The sequence below is a fragment of the Coregonus lavaretus genome (assembly GCF_964263955.1).
Source record: "Coregonus lavaretus genome assembly, chromosome: 26".
Taxonomy (NCBI): Eukaryota; Metazoa; Chordata; class Actinopteri; order Salmoniformes; family Salmonidae; genus Coregonus; species Coregonus lavaretus.
The window spans coordinates 19,194,667-19,208,715 of record NC_140013.1 but is presented as its reverse complement, the minus strand read 5'-3'; the positions used below and the strand labels follow the sequence as shown (position 1 = coordinate 19,208,715).

Sequence of the window (14,049 nt, the reverse complement as noted above, 5' to 3'; positions counted from 1 at the left end):
AGACAGAGACAGACAGAGAGCGACAGAGACGGTCCATATATGTCTTCAGAGTCAACAGTGTTTACTAGTGATCATACAGTACCAATGACAGCCTCCCAAATGGTACAAATGAACCCTGGTCAAAAGTAGAGCACTATGTAGGGAATAGGGTGCCATTTGGGACGTAAACAAGGTATTGGCAGACGTTGCAACAGACATCAGCTCCTGGATGGTTCTGAGAACCTGGGGAGGAACATCAAGGTGTTTACGGTGGTGACCTGAACTTATCCAGTTTCACGAGGCAGAACTAAAGAACACCTAAAACTGGCCTGCTGGTTCTGGTGCTTGGTGCTGCAGACTGTCATGCGATGGTAACTGGATAGGTGAGAGACAGATTCCTATTTTTCTCAGGTACTGTGTGCGTGAGTGTACAGATCAATGGTCTAGTCTGGAATGTACTTTCTGCTCTACCCAGCAGCCCTACTCTATTAGACAACTCAAAATACTTAGTTCAAGATTCAACTGTAACACTTGTATTCTCATAGCTCACCTTGAAGACTCTTAGCTCCAACTGGGAGATGATGTGCATACAGTTGACTGTGACTTTTTAAGGCAGGTACTGGTTATGAAGTGAGTTGAAAGTCAGCTGAGGCCGGGAGCAGCTGCTAAGAGGGGCGAGGAGAGGAGTGAGAAGAAGAAAAAAGGTATGCTCTGAATAGAGGGAAAATGAGAGAAAAAAGAAAGAAAGAAAGAAAGAAAGAAAGAAAGAAAGAAAGAAAGAAAGAAAGAAAGAAAGAAAGAGGAAAGAAAGAAAGAAAGAAAGAAGAAAGAAAAGAAAGAAAAAAGAAAGAAAGAAAGAAAGAAAGAAAGAAAGCCCCTGGAATGAAAACAAAAGTCAGGCAGGGTGTGTGTCTGGAACAGACAGGGACAAACAGGGAGCCAGTTCAGTTCAGCTCAGTTCCACCCTCCTGTCTGGAATGAGAGATGCTGCCAGGCCTGTGTGTCTGTGTGCTCAGGTAAGCCCACCTGAATGCCCTGACAGACGAAGAGGTGAAGGAGCTCCAAAACACAATTAACCAGCTTAAACATGACAGGTGCTCATCCCCCTCTCCCCTCCTCCTCTCTACCCCCTGGTCTTAAAAACAGTTCTGACACTTTCTAAGTAATTAAAGCAGTTTCCTATTGCAGGGCGTTGTCTGTCTGTGTGTGTGTGTGTGTGTGTGTGTGTGTGTGTGTGTGTGTGTGTGTGTGTGTGTGTGTGTGTGTGTGTGTGTGTGTGTGTGTGTGTGTGTGTGTGTGTGTGTGTGTGTGTGTGTGTGTATGTGCCCGTGCGCATGCGCATGCGTGTCCTTGAAAGGAGAGGAAAACAGCTGAGAAGTGTCTCCAAACAGAAAAAAACATGAAGCCACAAATGAATGTGTGTAACTTTAACACCTCAGTGATTATTCATTCATAACCTTGACAAGCCTGACGCCTCTGTGACTGTGACCTCTGTCATCTCTTTTAGCGCAGGATTCATCCACCGCAAAACCAAGACTAAAGACGCACTGTGCTTCCTTTATTTCATAGTACTAAAGGAAATGTTTTCCAATGAAAAGTTCAGATGACGAATGGTTAAGCTCCTACTCTTTTCAATATGTTCCAGTTACATGTCAAGCACAGCAATGAGGTGAAGGATGTGTTTGTAAACCTCTGAGGTTTGTTCTTCTCAATGGGGTGAAGAACACAAATAGATTATCCACACAGTCTCTCTGACACACACACAGATACATACACACGCACACGTACACACACACACACACACATGCAGAAGTTTAAAGAGGTAATAGTGATGATATTTTATTATCTTTATCAAGACCAAGGTTATTACAACCTTATAATGCATTTCAGCAGGGTGATATTTACATTCACATTTTGGGCATTTAGCAGTGACTTACAGTCAGTGCATTCAACTAAGTTAGGTAAAACAACCACACATATTTAGCTTATCTAAAGCCCCAATCCCCCAAAATCTCCCCTGAAGGTTGGGCAGTGTTCATCCCCTTTCAGAATGATATCAATCACTCAGCAGGGACGGCATCTGGCAGCGACCGAAATCTAACCAAGACAAAGGATATTAGCTGCTTTACAAGTACAACCTTGCCTGGATAAACACAGACGCAAACACACACATATACTGTACACACATATACTGTACACACATATACTGTACACACATATAGGCTGGTATACACACATACTGGGCATGCATCTGACAGGAACTTCAAGTACATTCTATATCACACAACTCATCAATAGTCAGCTCATCTCCGCCAGGCAAAATATGTAGTCAACTCCCAGCGTAAAGTGGGGTCATTTATAAATTTAATTCATTAATTTATGGAACTGAAGACTTCAACTTCGCCACGATGAATAGCCCTGTGGCTTCATGCAAACATAGATAAGAACTAACATCAGTCTTGTAATACAGCTTTATGGAAAGCTTGGAATTTCACAAACAATCTTCCACAGAGGGGAGAAAGGAATCGACGTGAAGCAAATGAGAGCACTAATGTCTTGTAATGAGCGCTGCAGCTGCTGCATGCTTTATGTAGAGGTTTACGTTGGCTGTGAAAGCCGTAACACACACACACACACAGGGGAGGCAGCAAGTGAACAATTATTGACTGCGTTTGACATTCACCTAATCCTTGTGGAGTGCCTGTCTGACTGCCAAATGACTGATGAAACAAGCTCAGCTAATGAATGAACCTGAAAGACAGAGAGCCGACAGAGAAACTCCTGCAGTGTTTTGGGGGAATAGAGAAGCACCTTTATGGTTTATAAGACGAGATAGAGAATGAGAGATAGAGAAAGAGAGAGCGAGAGAGAGAGAGAGGGGGGGGGGGGGGGGGGTGGGAGGGAGAGATAGTGAGGGAGGAAGAAAGAGAGAAGAGGATAGAGACAGAGACATAGGGGACAAGGCGAAAGGGAAAGGCGTAGGAGATACAGAAGAGAAAGGGAGAGGCAGATCCATGACAAATAAGCCAACTGAGTGGATAATACAGGTATTGACTGAACTTGAATCCACAGCCACGGGGGGGGGGGGGGGGGGATCTGAATTGGCTTGACCATCACCAGCATGATAAAAACCCATTCAATCTTCTCTATGATAAAACCTCAAAAGTATTGCACTTTACAGGGAATGGGGTGCCATTTGGGACGCCTAGTAGGTTTTATCATAGAAAAGATTGAATGGATGACACCAGTTAACACCCCCATTAGCTCCTCATTCAGCCACACACAGAGTAGCAGATTGCTGTAATAACCTGTGTATTACCTCACTGAACCCCCTGCTGTAATAACCTGTGTATTACCTCACTGAACCCCCTGCTGTAATAACCTGTGTATTACCTCACTGAACCCCTGCTGTAATAACCTGTGTATTACCTCACTGAACCCCCTGCTGTAATAACCTGTGTATTACCTCACTGAACCCCCTGCTGTAATAACCTGTGTATTACCTCACTGAACCGCTGCTGTAATAACCTGTGTATTACCTCACTGAACCGCTGCTGTAATAACCTGTGTATTACCTCACTGAACCGCTGCTGTAATAATCTGTGTATTACCTCACTGAACACCATGATTACTCCCAGGTCGAGGGTAAGGGTGGGTGGGATTGTGGGGGAAGGGGGGGGGGGGGGTACAGGAGGTTTTTAGAGGCCCCGAGAGGTGCCTGGGAACAGAGGGCCTTGTCTGAAAACCCCTTTGTATTCCGTCAGACCGTCACAGCCGTGGAAGAGCAGAAGAAAGGACACACTGTCAGCCACTCTACTTAAACTAATCACGAAGCACCAGCCGCATCCACCACCATTCACACCGCCTCATACTGCAACTGCATCCTGAATGGCACACTATTCTACTTTTCACCAGGGCCCATAGGGCTTTGGTCAAAAGTAGTGCACTATGTAGGGAATAGGGTGCCATTTGGGACGCACACACTGCCTTTCATCGCAGGCAGAGCTCAAAGTGAGAGTATTTTTCTGTTAATTCAAGTGGTCCATTCCATACATGGAGAAACTGAATGGGCCAATCACGTTGGGGTGTCTGTTGGAGGCCCTGGGAGGACTGGGGGCCGTGCAGTAGGATGTTGTAATGCAGACTTCACAGAGCATCTCTTTGTCTAGCCGAGCCGACAGACAGACAGACAGACAGACAGACAGACAGACAGACAGACAGACAGACAGACAGACAGACAGACATGCGGGCAGGCAAATAGACAGGCAGGCAGGCAAACAGACTGGCTGGCGGACTGGCTGGGCTAGATGATTGACTGACTGGCTGAATGATTGAGTGAGTGATTGGCTGGCTGACTGAGTGACTGACTGACTGACTGGCTGACTGGCTAGGTAAGGGAATGACTGGTTGGAACACAGAACACAGCTGTTTAGCTGTTAGTCTGTTTTCAGCAGCTCTTCCCACACTTCAATACTATGATGTTTCCAAAACATGGCTTACAGTATTTGCCCTGAAGACAGTCAACTAGGTTGCGTAACAAATGGTACCCTATTCCATAGTCTATAGGCCCTGTTCAAAAGTAGTGCACTACATAGGGAGCCATTTGAGACGCAACCCTAGTTTCCTCTGTGAATCAATTAATGTTACTTTTATTACATTTCTGAGACCTGTGAATTGGACTTGTGCTACATGAATGATCCAACATACTGTACGTATGCAATCCTAGCCTGCTTCCACATTCCCCTTAGAGAAACCTCACAGTACTGTAGGCCTACATGCTAAACATGATAAAATCATGTCCCAACAAGCTGCTGGGGAAACTTAAGATTCCTTCCTGCCTCAAAGAACAGTTCCTGCCTTAAAGAAAGGTTTGTCGACACGTTTTAAACAGATTTCCATCAGAGTCCTCTCTCTGGCCTCACTCAAGCAGAACTTCAAGGGGGGGAAGACGTCAACGTTGTTTTGTATACTGCTGTTGTTGTTTAAAGGAATGACCTGCTGCTCGGTTCTATATCACTATGTTATATCTTAAGCCCCATTCACACCAATGCACTCATCCACTGCAGATTAGATTTTCTCCTTCACTGAAAAGCTTAGGCTACAGCTGGAAAAGCCTCCATCCACAATGCTGGCTCACAAAAAGCCTCTCAACTAATACAATAGTTAGATGTGGTATTATTTGATGTAAACCAGCACCATTAGTAAAAAATGTATAGAATGACTTACCATTGTCCTCAATGGAGAAATAGAAGTTGTCACTCGTAGCATTGTGACCGTCTCTTAGCACGTAGCAAATCTTCATGTCATCTATTTCAGCTGAAAAAAAGAATAATATTGATGTAATTTACTCTTCTACTCGTCTTGAAACCTATTGACCTTGAATTTATAGTTCATGCCTTGCATGTTGCCTAATAGACTATGAAAATAGACAGAGAAAAGTAATAATGATGATATGGTATGCAGGGTTCATAATACAAAACAATATTCCAACATCTTATATGCATATCTGTGATGAACAGTTGTAAGAAGGTTCTCTATTATAGGTTTTCTGATGTGGTTTAAAACTACTTCTACATGTCATTTCACTGAACTACTACAACCTCTTCATACACTGTTGGACAACTTATTCGGATGAAGCCTCACCAGTAAAATATAAGAAGAAAAAAATGAAGGAGGAGAGCTGATTTAATTCAGGCTGTTTAGTGTCTGTCTATCTATTAGTCTGCTGAAAGACAGGGACCATAAAGAAGAGGCAGACTGCAGGAGCTACAGCACATCACATCACGTCTGTCTGCCGTATCCGCTAACAACGCTATACTGGAGTGGGTTCTTAAGACTGATACTATCTAGGAGGACGGTTGGTTCTGGTGTGGCTTCTTTATAGGCCAGGAGACTGATATTAGGGAGGAGGATGTGAGGTGTATTACTGCCCCTGCTATCTTCTATATTTGATGTGAAAACATTTCCCTTCAAAGCGGCCAGCTCATAGAAATGTAAAGCCCGTTTTGGGACACAGCCGCCGGCTATGCCGGATTAGCTAGCGTTATTTACTGTCTGTTTACGAGCAATAGATCTGCCTGAAACATTTAACAGGTCTGCAGAAGGAGAAAGCAGCAGGAGGAGAATGGGGATGAATGGGGATCATTAAATAAAGGAGAGAATGGGTCTGCGTCCCACCCAAGTGGCACCCTTTTTCCTATACTGTATAGTGCACTATATAGGGAATAAGGTGCCATTTGGGGTGCACCCACATAGAGATCGATTGGGGCCTTGTTCATACATTCCTCACTGACTGTGTTATTATTTGCTAACCCCACCTTTTCATTTGTACTGTAGACTGGGCTGTACGTATGTAGTTGTTCTATACTGTAGCTATTTCTGTGGCTTAAACAAACGTTGGCCTGCTGTCACTGTGAGTGAAGCTAACACATCTCTCTCTCTCTCTCTCTCTCTATATAAAATTGGTCATTTAGCAGACGCTCTTATCCAGAGCGACTTACAGGAGCAATTAGGGTTAAGTGCCTTGCTCAAGGGCACATCGACAGATTTTTCACCTAGCCGGCTTGGGGATTAGAACCAGCGACCTTTCGGTTACTGGCACAACGCTCTAAGCTACCTGCCGCCCTCTCTCTCTCTCTCTCTCTCTCTCTCTCTCTCTCTCTCTCTCTCTCTCTCTCTCTCTCTCTCTCTCTCTCTCTCTCTCTCTCTCTCTCTCTCTCTCTCTCTCTCTCTCTCTCTCTCTCTCTCTCTCTCTCTCTCTCTCTCTCTCCCTCCCTCACTCTCAGACAGGGTATTAATATTCTCACTCTCTATTCTTCATGTCTGTGGCGCCCTACCTTCATGTAAGGTCAAATCTGCTGGTATTTACTCAAGATCTCTAATACTCTATAGAAGTTTACTAGATGAGGTCTGGGGTAGGATAAACCCCTGCCCTGTGAAACCCAATCTATCTGTCTGAGGAAATTGTTTAACTCCATCCATGGACTCTCTCTAGAAAGACAAAATATTTCTCTGTCAAGTTCAGCTTGTTTCACAACACTTGATTTCCGAACACCTCGGTGCAGTTACGGCCAATGACCATACTAGTTACATAGTACCATTATGCAGGTAAGTGCTATAGTAAGCTCTTACACCATTATAAGAGCAACAGCTCTGAGTGAGAAGACTAAAGTATAGTAGAGTCAAACGTTTAATTTAAAGTAACGGTCGTCTTACCTTGAGTAAATGTGGTGACGGTAGCGTTGCCTGTACCCAGGTTGATGAGGTATCCATGCTCTGGTCCCACGGTGATCTTAAAGGTGACAGATAGCTGAAGACTATCCCTGTCCTCTGCCTTAAGAGTCTTAGAGGTGATGAGGAACCCCAGGTGACCCGTCTCTAACACCCTCAGGGTGGGCCCCCCTTTATTCACCACGATCTGGGGCACCCCGTTATCCACTGACAGGACCGTGATCTTCATCATCTGGGGGCGCCGTGTCTCGAACACGGTGTCTGGGAACACGTAGAAGTCTGTGTGCGTCCCGTCAGTCACGGTAAAGGAGAAGGAATCCTTGGAGGACTCAGTACCGTCGTGTTTGTAGCTGATGAGGTTCTCGTTCAGGTCCTGTTTGGTGAAGGAGGTGACGGGACGGGTGTTGTTGAAGAGGAGGCGACCGTAGACAGGGACCTGGGTGACCGTGAACTTCAGGAGGCGGTCAGCCGTGTCGCGGTCCTCTGCTGTCAGCTCGAAGGGAGTGATGAGTTTGTTCTCTCCCTCGTTAACCACCAGGCTGTGAACCGTTAGAACCGGTTTCTTGTTGTCCACGTCGGTGATGGAGACACGGAATGTGCGGAACACAGGGTTGTAACCGTCGGTGACCTCGAACTCAAAGCTGTCCATCTTGACCTCATCATCGGCAGTGTGGATGTAGTACACCTGTATTAATAGAATACAAAAATTGCACACATGAAAAGACAAAACAATCAGCCATTTTAAATTGTTTACAGAAAAACTAAGAATAAAATCATGAGTATAAATGTTTTTTGTTGAGAATAACACAAAGGAAAACAATCATAAGATCGAGGTACCTTGCTCCCAGCTAGCTGGAGCTGGGTAAAGGAGGAGATGGGCATGCCGGGCCCGTCGGTACACTCCAGATGGCCTCTCTGTGGGGCTCTGGTGATGGTGAACACCAGGTGTTCATCTGGACTGTTGAGGTCGCTGGTGCTGAGCAGGTCTGTGGTCAACGTTACTCTACCGCCTTCTTTCAGAGAGACCCCTTTACTGACCACGTCAGGGAACACCATGTCGATGCCGCCCACCGTCACGTAGAAGTACCTGTCAATTGACAAAAAGAATATAACAAATAAACAAAACAAACAATTGCAAGACAATCTGTTAGGAGACACCCTGACAAACTGAAATGTCATACCTAGCAAGAATCATCATTGTACTATCAGCATTGTGTTATATCCAGAATTATAGTGTTGTATTGATGTACAATAGATTTTTTTATGACATTTTCATTTTTTTAAAGTGTATTGTTTGTACCCATACGTAAAAATGTATGCACGCATGACTGTAAGTCGCTTTGGATAAAAGCGTCTGCTAAATCGCATATTATTATTATTATTATTATTTTACAAAACCTCAATAAACACATTTGTAAAAATGAAGTACCTGTCGATCAGAGGGTTGATCCCGTCCGTCACGTCAAACTTGATAAGGTCCCGGATTCCTTCCTGTCCGTTGTGGATATAGAAGATGAGAGCCTGGTCCACCTGGTACTGGGTGAAGTTCATCCCCACTGTGATGTTCTCTAACGTCCCATAAGGGGTTCTCCTCTGTAACAACCCCTGCCCCGGCCCATAGCGAACAACGTACGTCAGAGTACTATCCTCAGAGTCCAGGTCAGTGGCTTTTAAAACGTTGTCATCGATCACTTTAACATCTCCTATCTCTATCTCCAGACCGTCGTTGATGGCCATCCTGGGTGTCTCATCATCTACAGGGATGATCATAACAATGATGCTCTTCTCCACGGTATATTTACCGTCCGTCAGGATTAAGTCAAAGCTGTCCTCCTTGGTCTCAGAGTCGTCATGTTCGTACACTATACTGGAGGCTTCCCTGATCTGGTCCAGGGTGAAGTTGGTGACTGTGACGGTGCCGGTTGTCAGCTGGTTGAGGATGAAGCCGTGCTTGGGTGGTCTGGTGATGATGAACGTGAGTTCGTCCGAGGGGATGTCCGCGTCTGCTCCGTTCAGGATGGGCGTGTCGATGACGATATTCATCCCTTCCATGACGACAAACTCCCTCATATAGATCTCCGGCTTCTCATCGTTGGATGGGATGATAGCGATTGGGAAGAAATGTCTCTCGGAGAAGTTGATGCCGTCGGAGCATCTGAACGTGAACCTGTCCTCGACCGGCTCCACTCCCTTATGGATGCTTTGGACGTAGTAGATGTGGTTTTGTCTGATGTCCTTGATGGTGAATGCACTGATTGCCGTCCCAGACCTGGACTTCTCTGAGCCTGGGGCAGGGGAGATGTTCTCCACATAGCCTGACGTGGGCTGGACGATGATGGTACAAAGCAGGTCGTCATTAGGAGTGTCAATATCATCAGCACTAATGTGAAGAATCTCAATCACATTCTTCTCTCCCTCTACGACAGTGAACTGTGAGCCTACGAACACCTCTGGAGCCTGGCTGTCCATGGGAAGGATGGTGATCTGAACCCTGACACCCGTGACCCTGTTGCCCCCTACCGTCCACTCATCAGACATGTCTGTCAGCGTCAGGTTAAAGTAGTCGTAATTAGTGGTGAGGCCGATCTCTCCGCTGGTGTGGGCATACACCACCAGTCCGTTGATGACGTCAGCCTGGGTGAAGCTCCCTGATTGGACCCCGTTCACCAGGATCTCCCCGAAAACCGGTGGGTCCTCCAGGATGAAGGTCAAACGGAGGTCGTCCGTATCCTCGTCCCGCCCCTGGATGACGTTACTCGTGATCTCAGTGGCTCCGTTCTCCAGGACGTCAATGTAGGAGCCGATGGTTCCGGCCGGGAGGCTGATGGTCGGGGTCTCGTCATCGATGGGCTTCACGGTAACCCTGATGGTGATGGTCACAACATGGACGCCGTCACTGACATCCAGCTGGAAGAAATCGCTGGTGGACTCGTCTCCGTTGTGGATGTAGGATATCCTGTCGTTAGCGATGTCCAACAGGTTGAACGCGTCTCCTTTGGTCAGGTCGGTGAAGGTGTACTGGACCGTGCCATGCTGAGGGGGCTGAGTGAGAGTGAAGGAGATCTGGCTACTGTCTGTGTCTAAGTCCACAGTATCCAGCTCAGCTCTGGTGATTATGCGCGTTCCCCGCTCGAATATAGTGAAGCCAGTGTTGGTTATCTGAGGCGGCTTGTTGTCGACAGGCTGCAGGAATATAGAGAACGTTCCAGTGACAGTATTCCCTGACGTATCCTCCACCGTGTACTGGAATTGCAGAACGTGGGCTGTGATCCCCAGCTCCAGGTCAGGTGGTTTGTATGATATCTTATGGTGGTTAACCTGAGCCTGAGTAAACTCTGTCACTACAATGTCTGGACTCTCTGTTAACACAATAGACCCCAGTACCTCAGGGCTGTTCTTGTCTGTGTCTGTCGGGGGCTGGGTGACAGTGTACTTCAGATCTCTGTCCTCTGAGTCCAGGTCAGTGTAGCGGAGATACTTCTTACGGAAGTAGGTGAGCTGGTACTCATGTACGGTCATCTGGAGGGTGGTGCCAGGATACAGCTCAGGGGGGATGTCATCCACGGGCAGAACCTTGATGATGAACAAGCTCTGTTCTGATTGGTTAGGGGGGTCGTTATCATCCTGGACCCGGAATACAAACTGGTCCATGACTGTGTCAGTGCTGTGAGGCCCGGTGTGTCTGTAGAACAGCTTCCCGTCTGTGATATCCTGCTGCAGCCACTCTGTAACCTCTTTCTCATACAGCTCATCCTCAGCATGGAACCTCCAGGTGGAGGGGTCCTCTGGGGCCTCTGACTGCCTCAGCAGCACCTCCCCTATAGATGAGAACGGGGCCTCTATGGTGAACTTGATAGTGGAGTCCTCAGAGTCGATGTCTGCAGCGCTGAGTGTGAGTGGAGAAATGAGCATCATCTGGTTCTTGAAGAGAATTAACCCTGTGTTGGCGTTGATAATGGGTGGCTCGTCGTCCGTGGGAACTATCGTTAGGGGAAACAGGAACTCCACCTCGTGCTTCCTGTCCGTCATCCGGAAGATAATGTTGTCGCTGTATGTGTCACTGCCGTCGTGCTGGTAGATGACCATGCCCCCGTCCAGATCGGCCGGGGTGAAGAACTTCCTGCGTGACCCGAGCACTGTCAGCTGGCCATGTCGCAGTCCGTCGACCACCGTGATCCTGACATCATCCAGGTTGTCCTCGTCACTGACCCCTAGGTTGTGAGAGCTGGACAGTGGTCTGGACTGACCCTCATAGAGAAGCTGACCCGTATTCCTGGTGACTACTGGAGCAAGCGTGTTCATAGGCTTCACTACAATCATGAAGGCGAACGGGTCAGACACAGCCCCCTCAGTGTCCACCACCTCAAACTCTATCTGGAAGATACGTTCTGTCTCAGAATCCACAGACGGAGGCTTGTAGGCTATCTTTAGTTCTTTGAGGTCTCCCTGGTAGAAAGAAGTGATGGGCAGGTTCCGGTCATCTGTGCTGACTATGTACCCCTCCTCGAAGGAGAGGGGGGAGGTGATGTTGAAGATAAGGTTGTCAGGATTAGACTCAATGTCCTCGGCAGCCAGCATGTCGGGGGTGATGGCTGTCATCACAAACTGATCCACCTCCATCATCATCATGGCCACGAAGCTGGGTTTAGGAGCCGTGTTCTCCTCTCCATCCTTTATACGCACCATAATCTGGAAAAACTCCTGCTTCAGCAGATTACCCTCTTTATCTTGTAATTCCACAATCATTGGAAAATAATCTCTATTGGGTGATTTGTGTGCAAAAGTGTGCTGATAGCGGATATTCATTATAATAAATTCATCACAGTCCACCATTTTTCCAAGTTTTCCCTCATCCACAAGTTTTCCATACCTGGGTAATGCACTGCCACTGGAGAGAGATGTTATTTTACACTGATGTTCACTTCTATCATAGGTGAACTCCAGAATCTTCCTGTCAATGGGGTTACTAGTGCCAAGCAGTTTGTCAACAGTCAGAGGCATGTTTCTGGTTAACACTTCCAACTGTGTGAAAATCACCTCCACTTCCATCATAAACGGGATGATTATGGTGTCGGTATGAGTGTCATATCTGAGCTGTAGCTTCACCCTATCCCGCGGGGGGCTCCTGGACCCGAAGTGAGAATACTTTATGTCATTGGGACCAAATTCACATGGAAACTTTTTGGGAGAGAGCTGCCCGGGCCTCTGGGAGAGCGGGTCGTTATCCAGAACCGTTATACTACATCTGTCTCCCGGTTGTACTTGGATTACCAGATCATTGATAGGATCAATGAACACTGCTCTCCCGAAAGGCACGCGTATTCCATTGTTGGCCACCAATATAGCATCCTCTGACAGTTCCGATCTCAATGCGTATGATAATCCATAACTATCGAAAACCTGCGCGGCAGAGTCACCTGTCACAATCACCGTGATCAAAGCAGAGAGCCAAAAACCAGTCCCAGTTCCTTGGCGTTGCAACCGCGGATAAATAATCCAAGCCATTTGGAGAGAGAAGCCACTGCAAAAACGCGTTGAATTTTGCACATACAATCCAGGAAAAAGTGCTGCTAAAGTTATGAGAGTATAAAATGAGTGTTGATAAATATCTCACTCGCATCCGCGCTGAGGTGTACCATTCTCTCTCTCTCCGCTGCTCTCTTCTGTTCAGGATAAACTTCATGCACTTGGAGCCCCCGACTGAGAGATACGCCCTCTTGTCCGCCGATTGGAGGATATTTAGGCTGGAATGCGTTTATTGATTTTTGAATGGATGGGAAAGATGTCAATCAAAACCCGAAAACGCTAGCGCATGGGCTGGACTCGAAGAAGCAGGTTGAATAACGTGCGAAATTCTACCGAAAAATAATTGTAAACTTGAATAGTAGTGATGTGTGCAGTCAGGTAGCCCTTAATAAACCACTTTAACTTAAATGGGCAATCTGCAGTTAAAACAATAACAAAGCAGTCAGGCACCCCCGCCACTGATTTGGGAAATAGCTGCGTGATGGGGCTGGAGAAATGTAACCACTCAAATTCATAGACAGACCTATGGATGCAAGGACTGACCATCCATGAGATCAAAATGATCGTTTAACCATGTTTTGAGGCGATACAGTGTTTGTTTACAATTACATTTTTTACAAACAAAGGAGTAAAACAAGCTTATATTTGAACACAATTGAACTAAGGTCATGAGGCATGTATAAGGTATTTTCTTCGAAGAATCAATGGGTATAGATAGGCTTATGGGTATTTAAAAGTCAAAAAATTGATATAGCAATCACAGATTGCCACATTAATCTCTTTCTTTTGTAATTAGTTGACAGTAGGTCTAAACACAAATGTCCAAAACATATTAGGCTTAATTGGCCCTCTTCAACAGCAATGGAAACGCTGTAGGTAAGTCGGTTATTATATATATATTTTTTTGTTGAAACATTTTAAAGCCTATCTATAACAGGTCTATACAGTATATCAATAAATAGGATATAACTACGCTACATCTCCATCAACATTTCATGAAGGTATTTTTACAAAACAGTTCGATTTGCATCAAATAGTTTACACAATATATCCTAAAATAGAGGATTTGATGTGTATGAAAATCAATATAGAGGGTAGTTTAAAGCGACATGTTCGAGCTCCCTCTTGTGGTGGAATGGAATGTATCGTTTTGGGTAGCTCTGGTCCAGGGCAGCGCCAAATACCGTAAAGAACACAAATACAATTATAAATGCAACATGTAAAGTGTAAAGTGTTGGTCCCATGTTTCATGAGCTGAAATAAAAGATGCCAGAAATTTTCCATATACACAAAATGCTTGTTTCTCTCAAATTT

General features: G+C 45.9%; 1 protein-coding gene across 1 annotated transcript in view; it reads right to left on the bottom strand.

Annotated features, from left to right (window-relative positions):
- LOC311101384 (FRAS1-related extracellular matrix protein 2-like) overlaps nt 1-12,892 on the bottom strand; it is a gene marked incomplete at both ends in the record, with an annotated part of 107,917 nt that extends 95,025 nt beyond the window's left edge. The window contains 5 exon segments of the mRNA XM_084142517.1: nt 5,206-5,295; nt 7,195-7,894; nt 8,047-8,296; nt 8,639-12,765; nt 12,767-12,892. Coding sequence (XP_083998643.1) covers nt 5,206-5,295; nt 7,195-7,894; nt 8,047-8,296; nt 8,639-12,765; nt 12,767-12,892 — 5,293 coding nt within the window.
- Nucleotides 12,893-14,049: the final 1,157 nt, after the last annotated feature.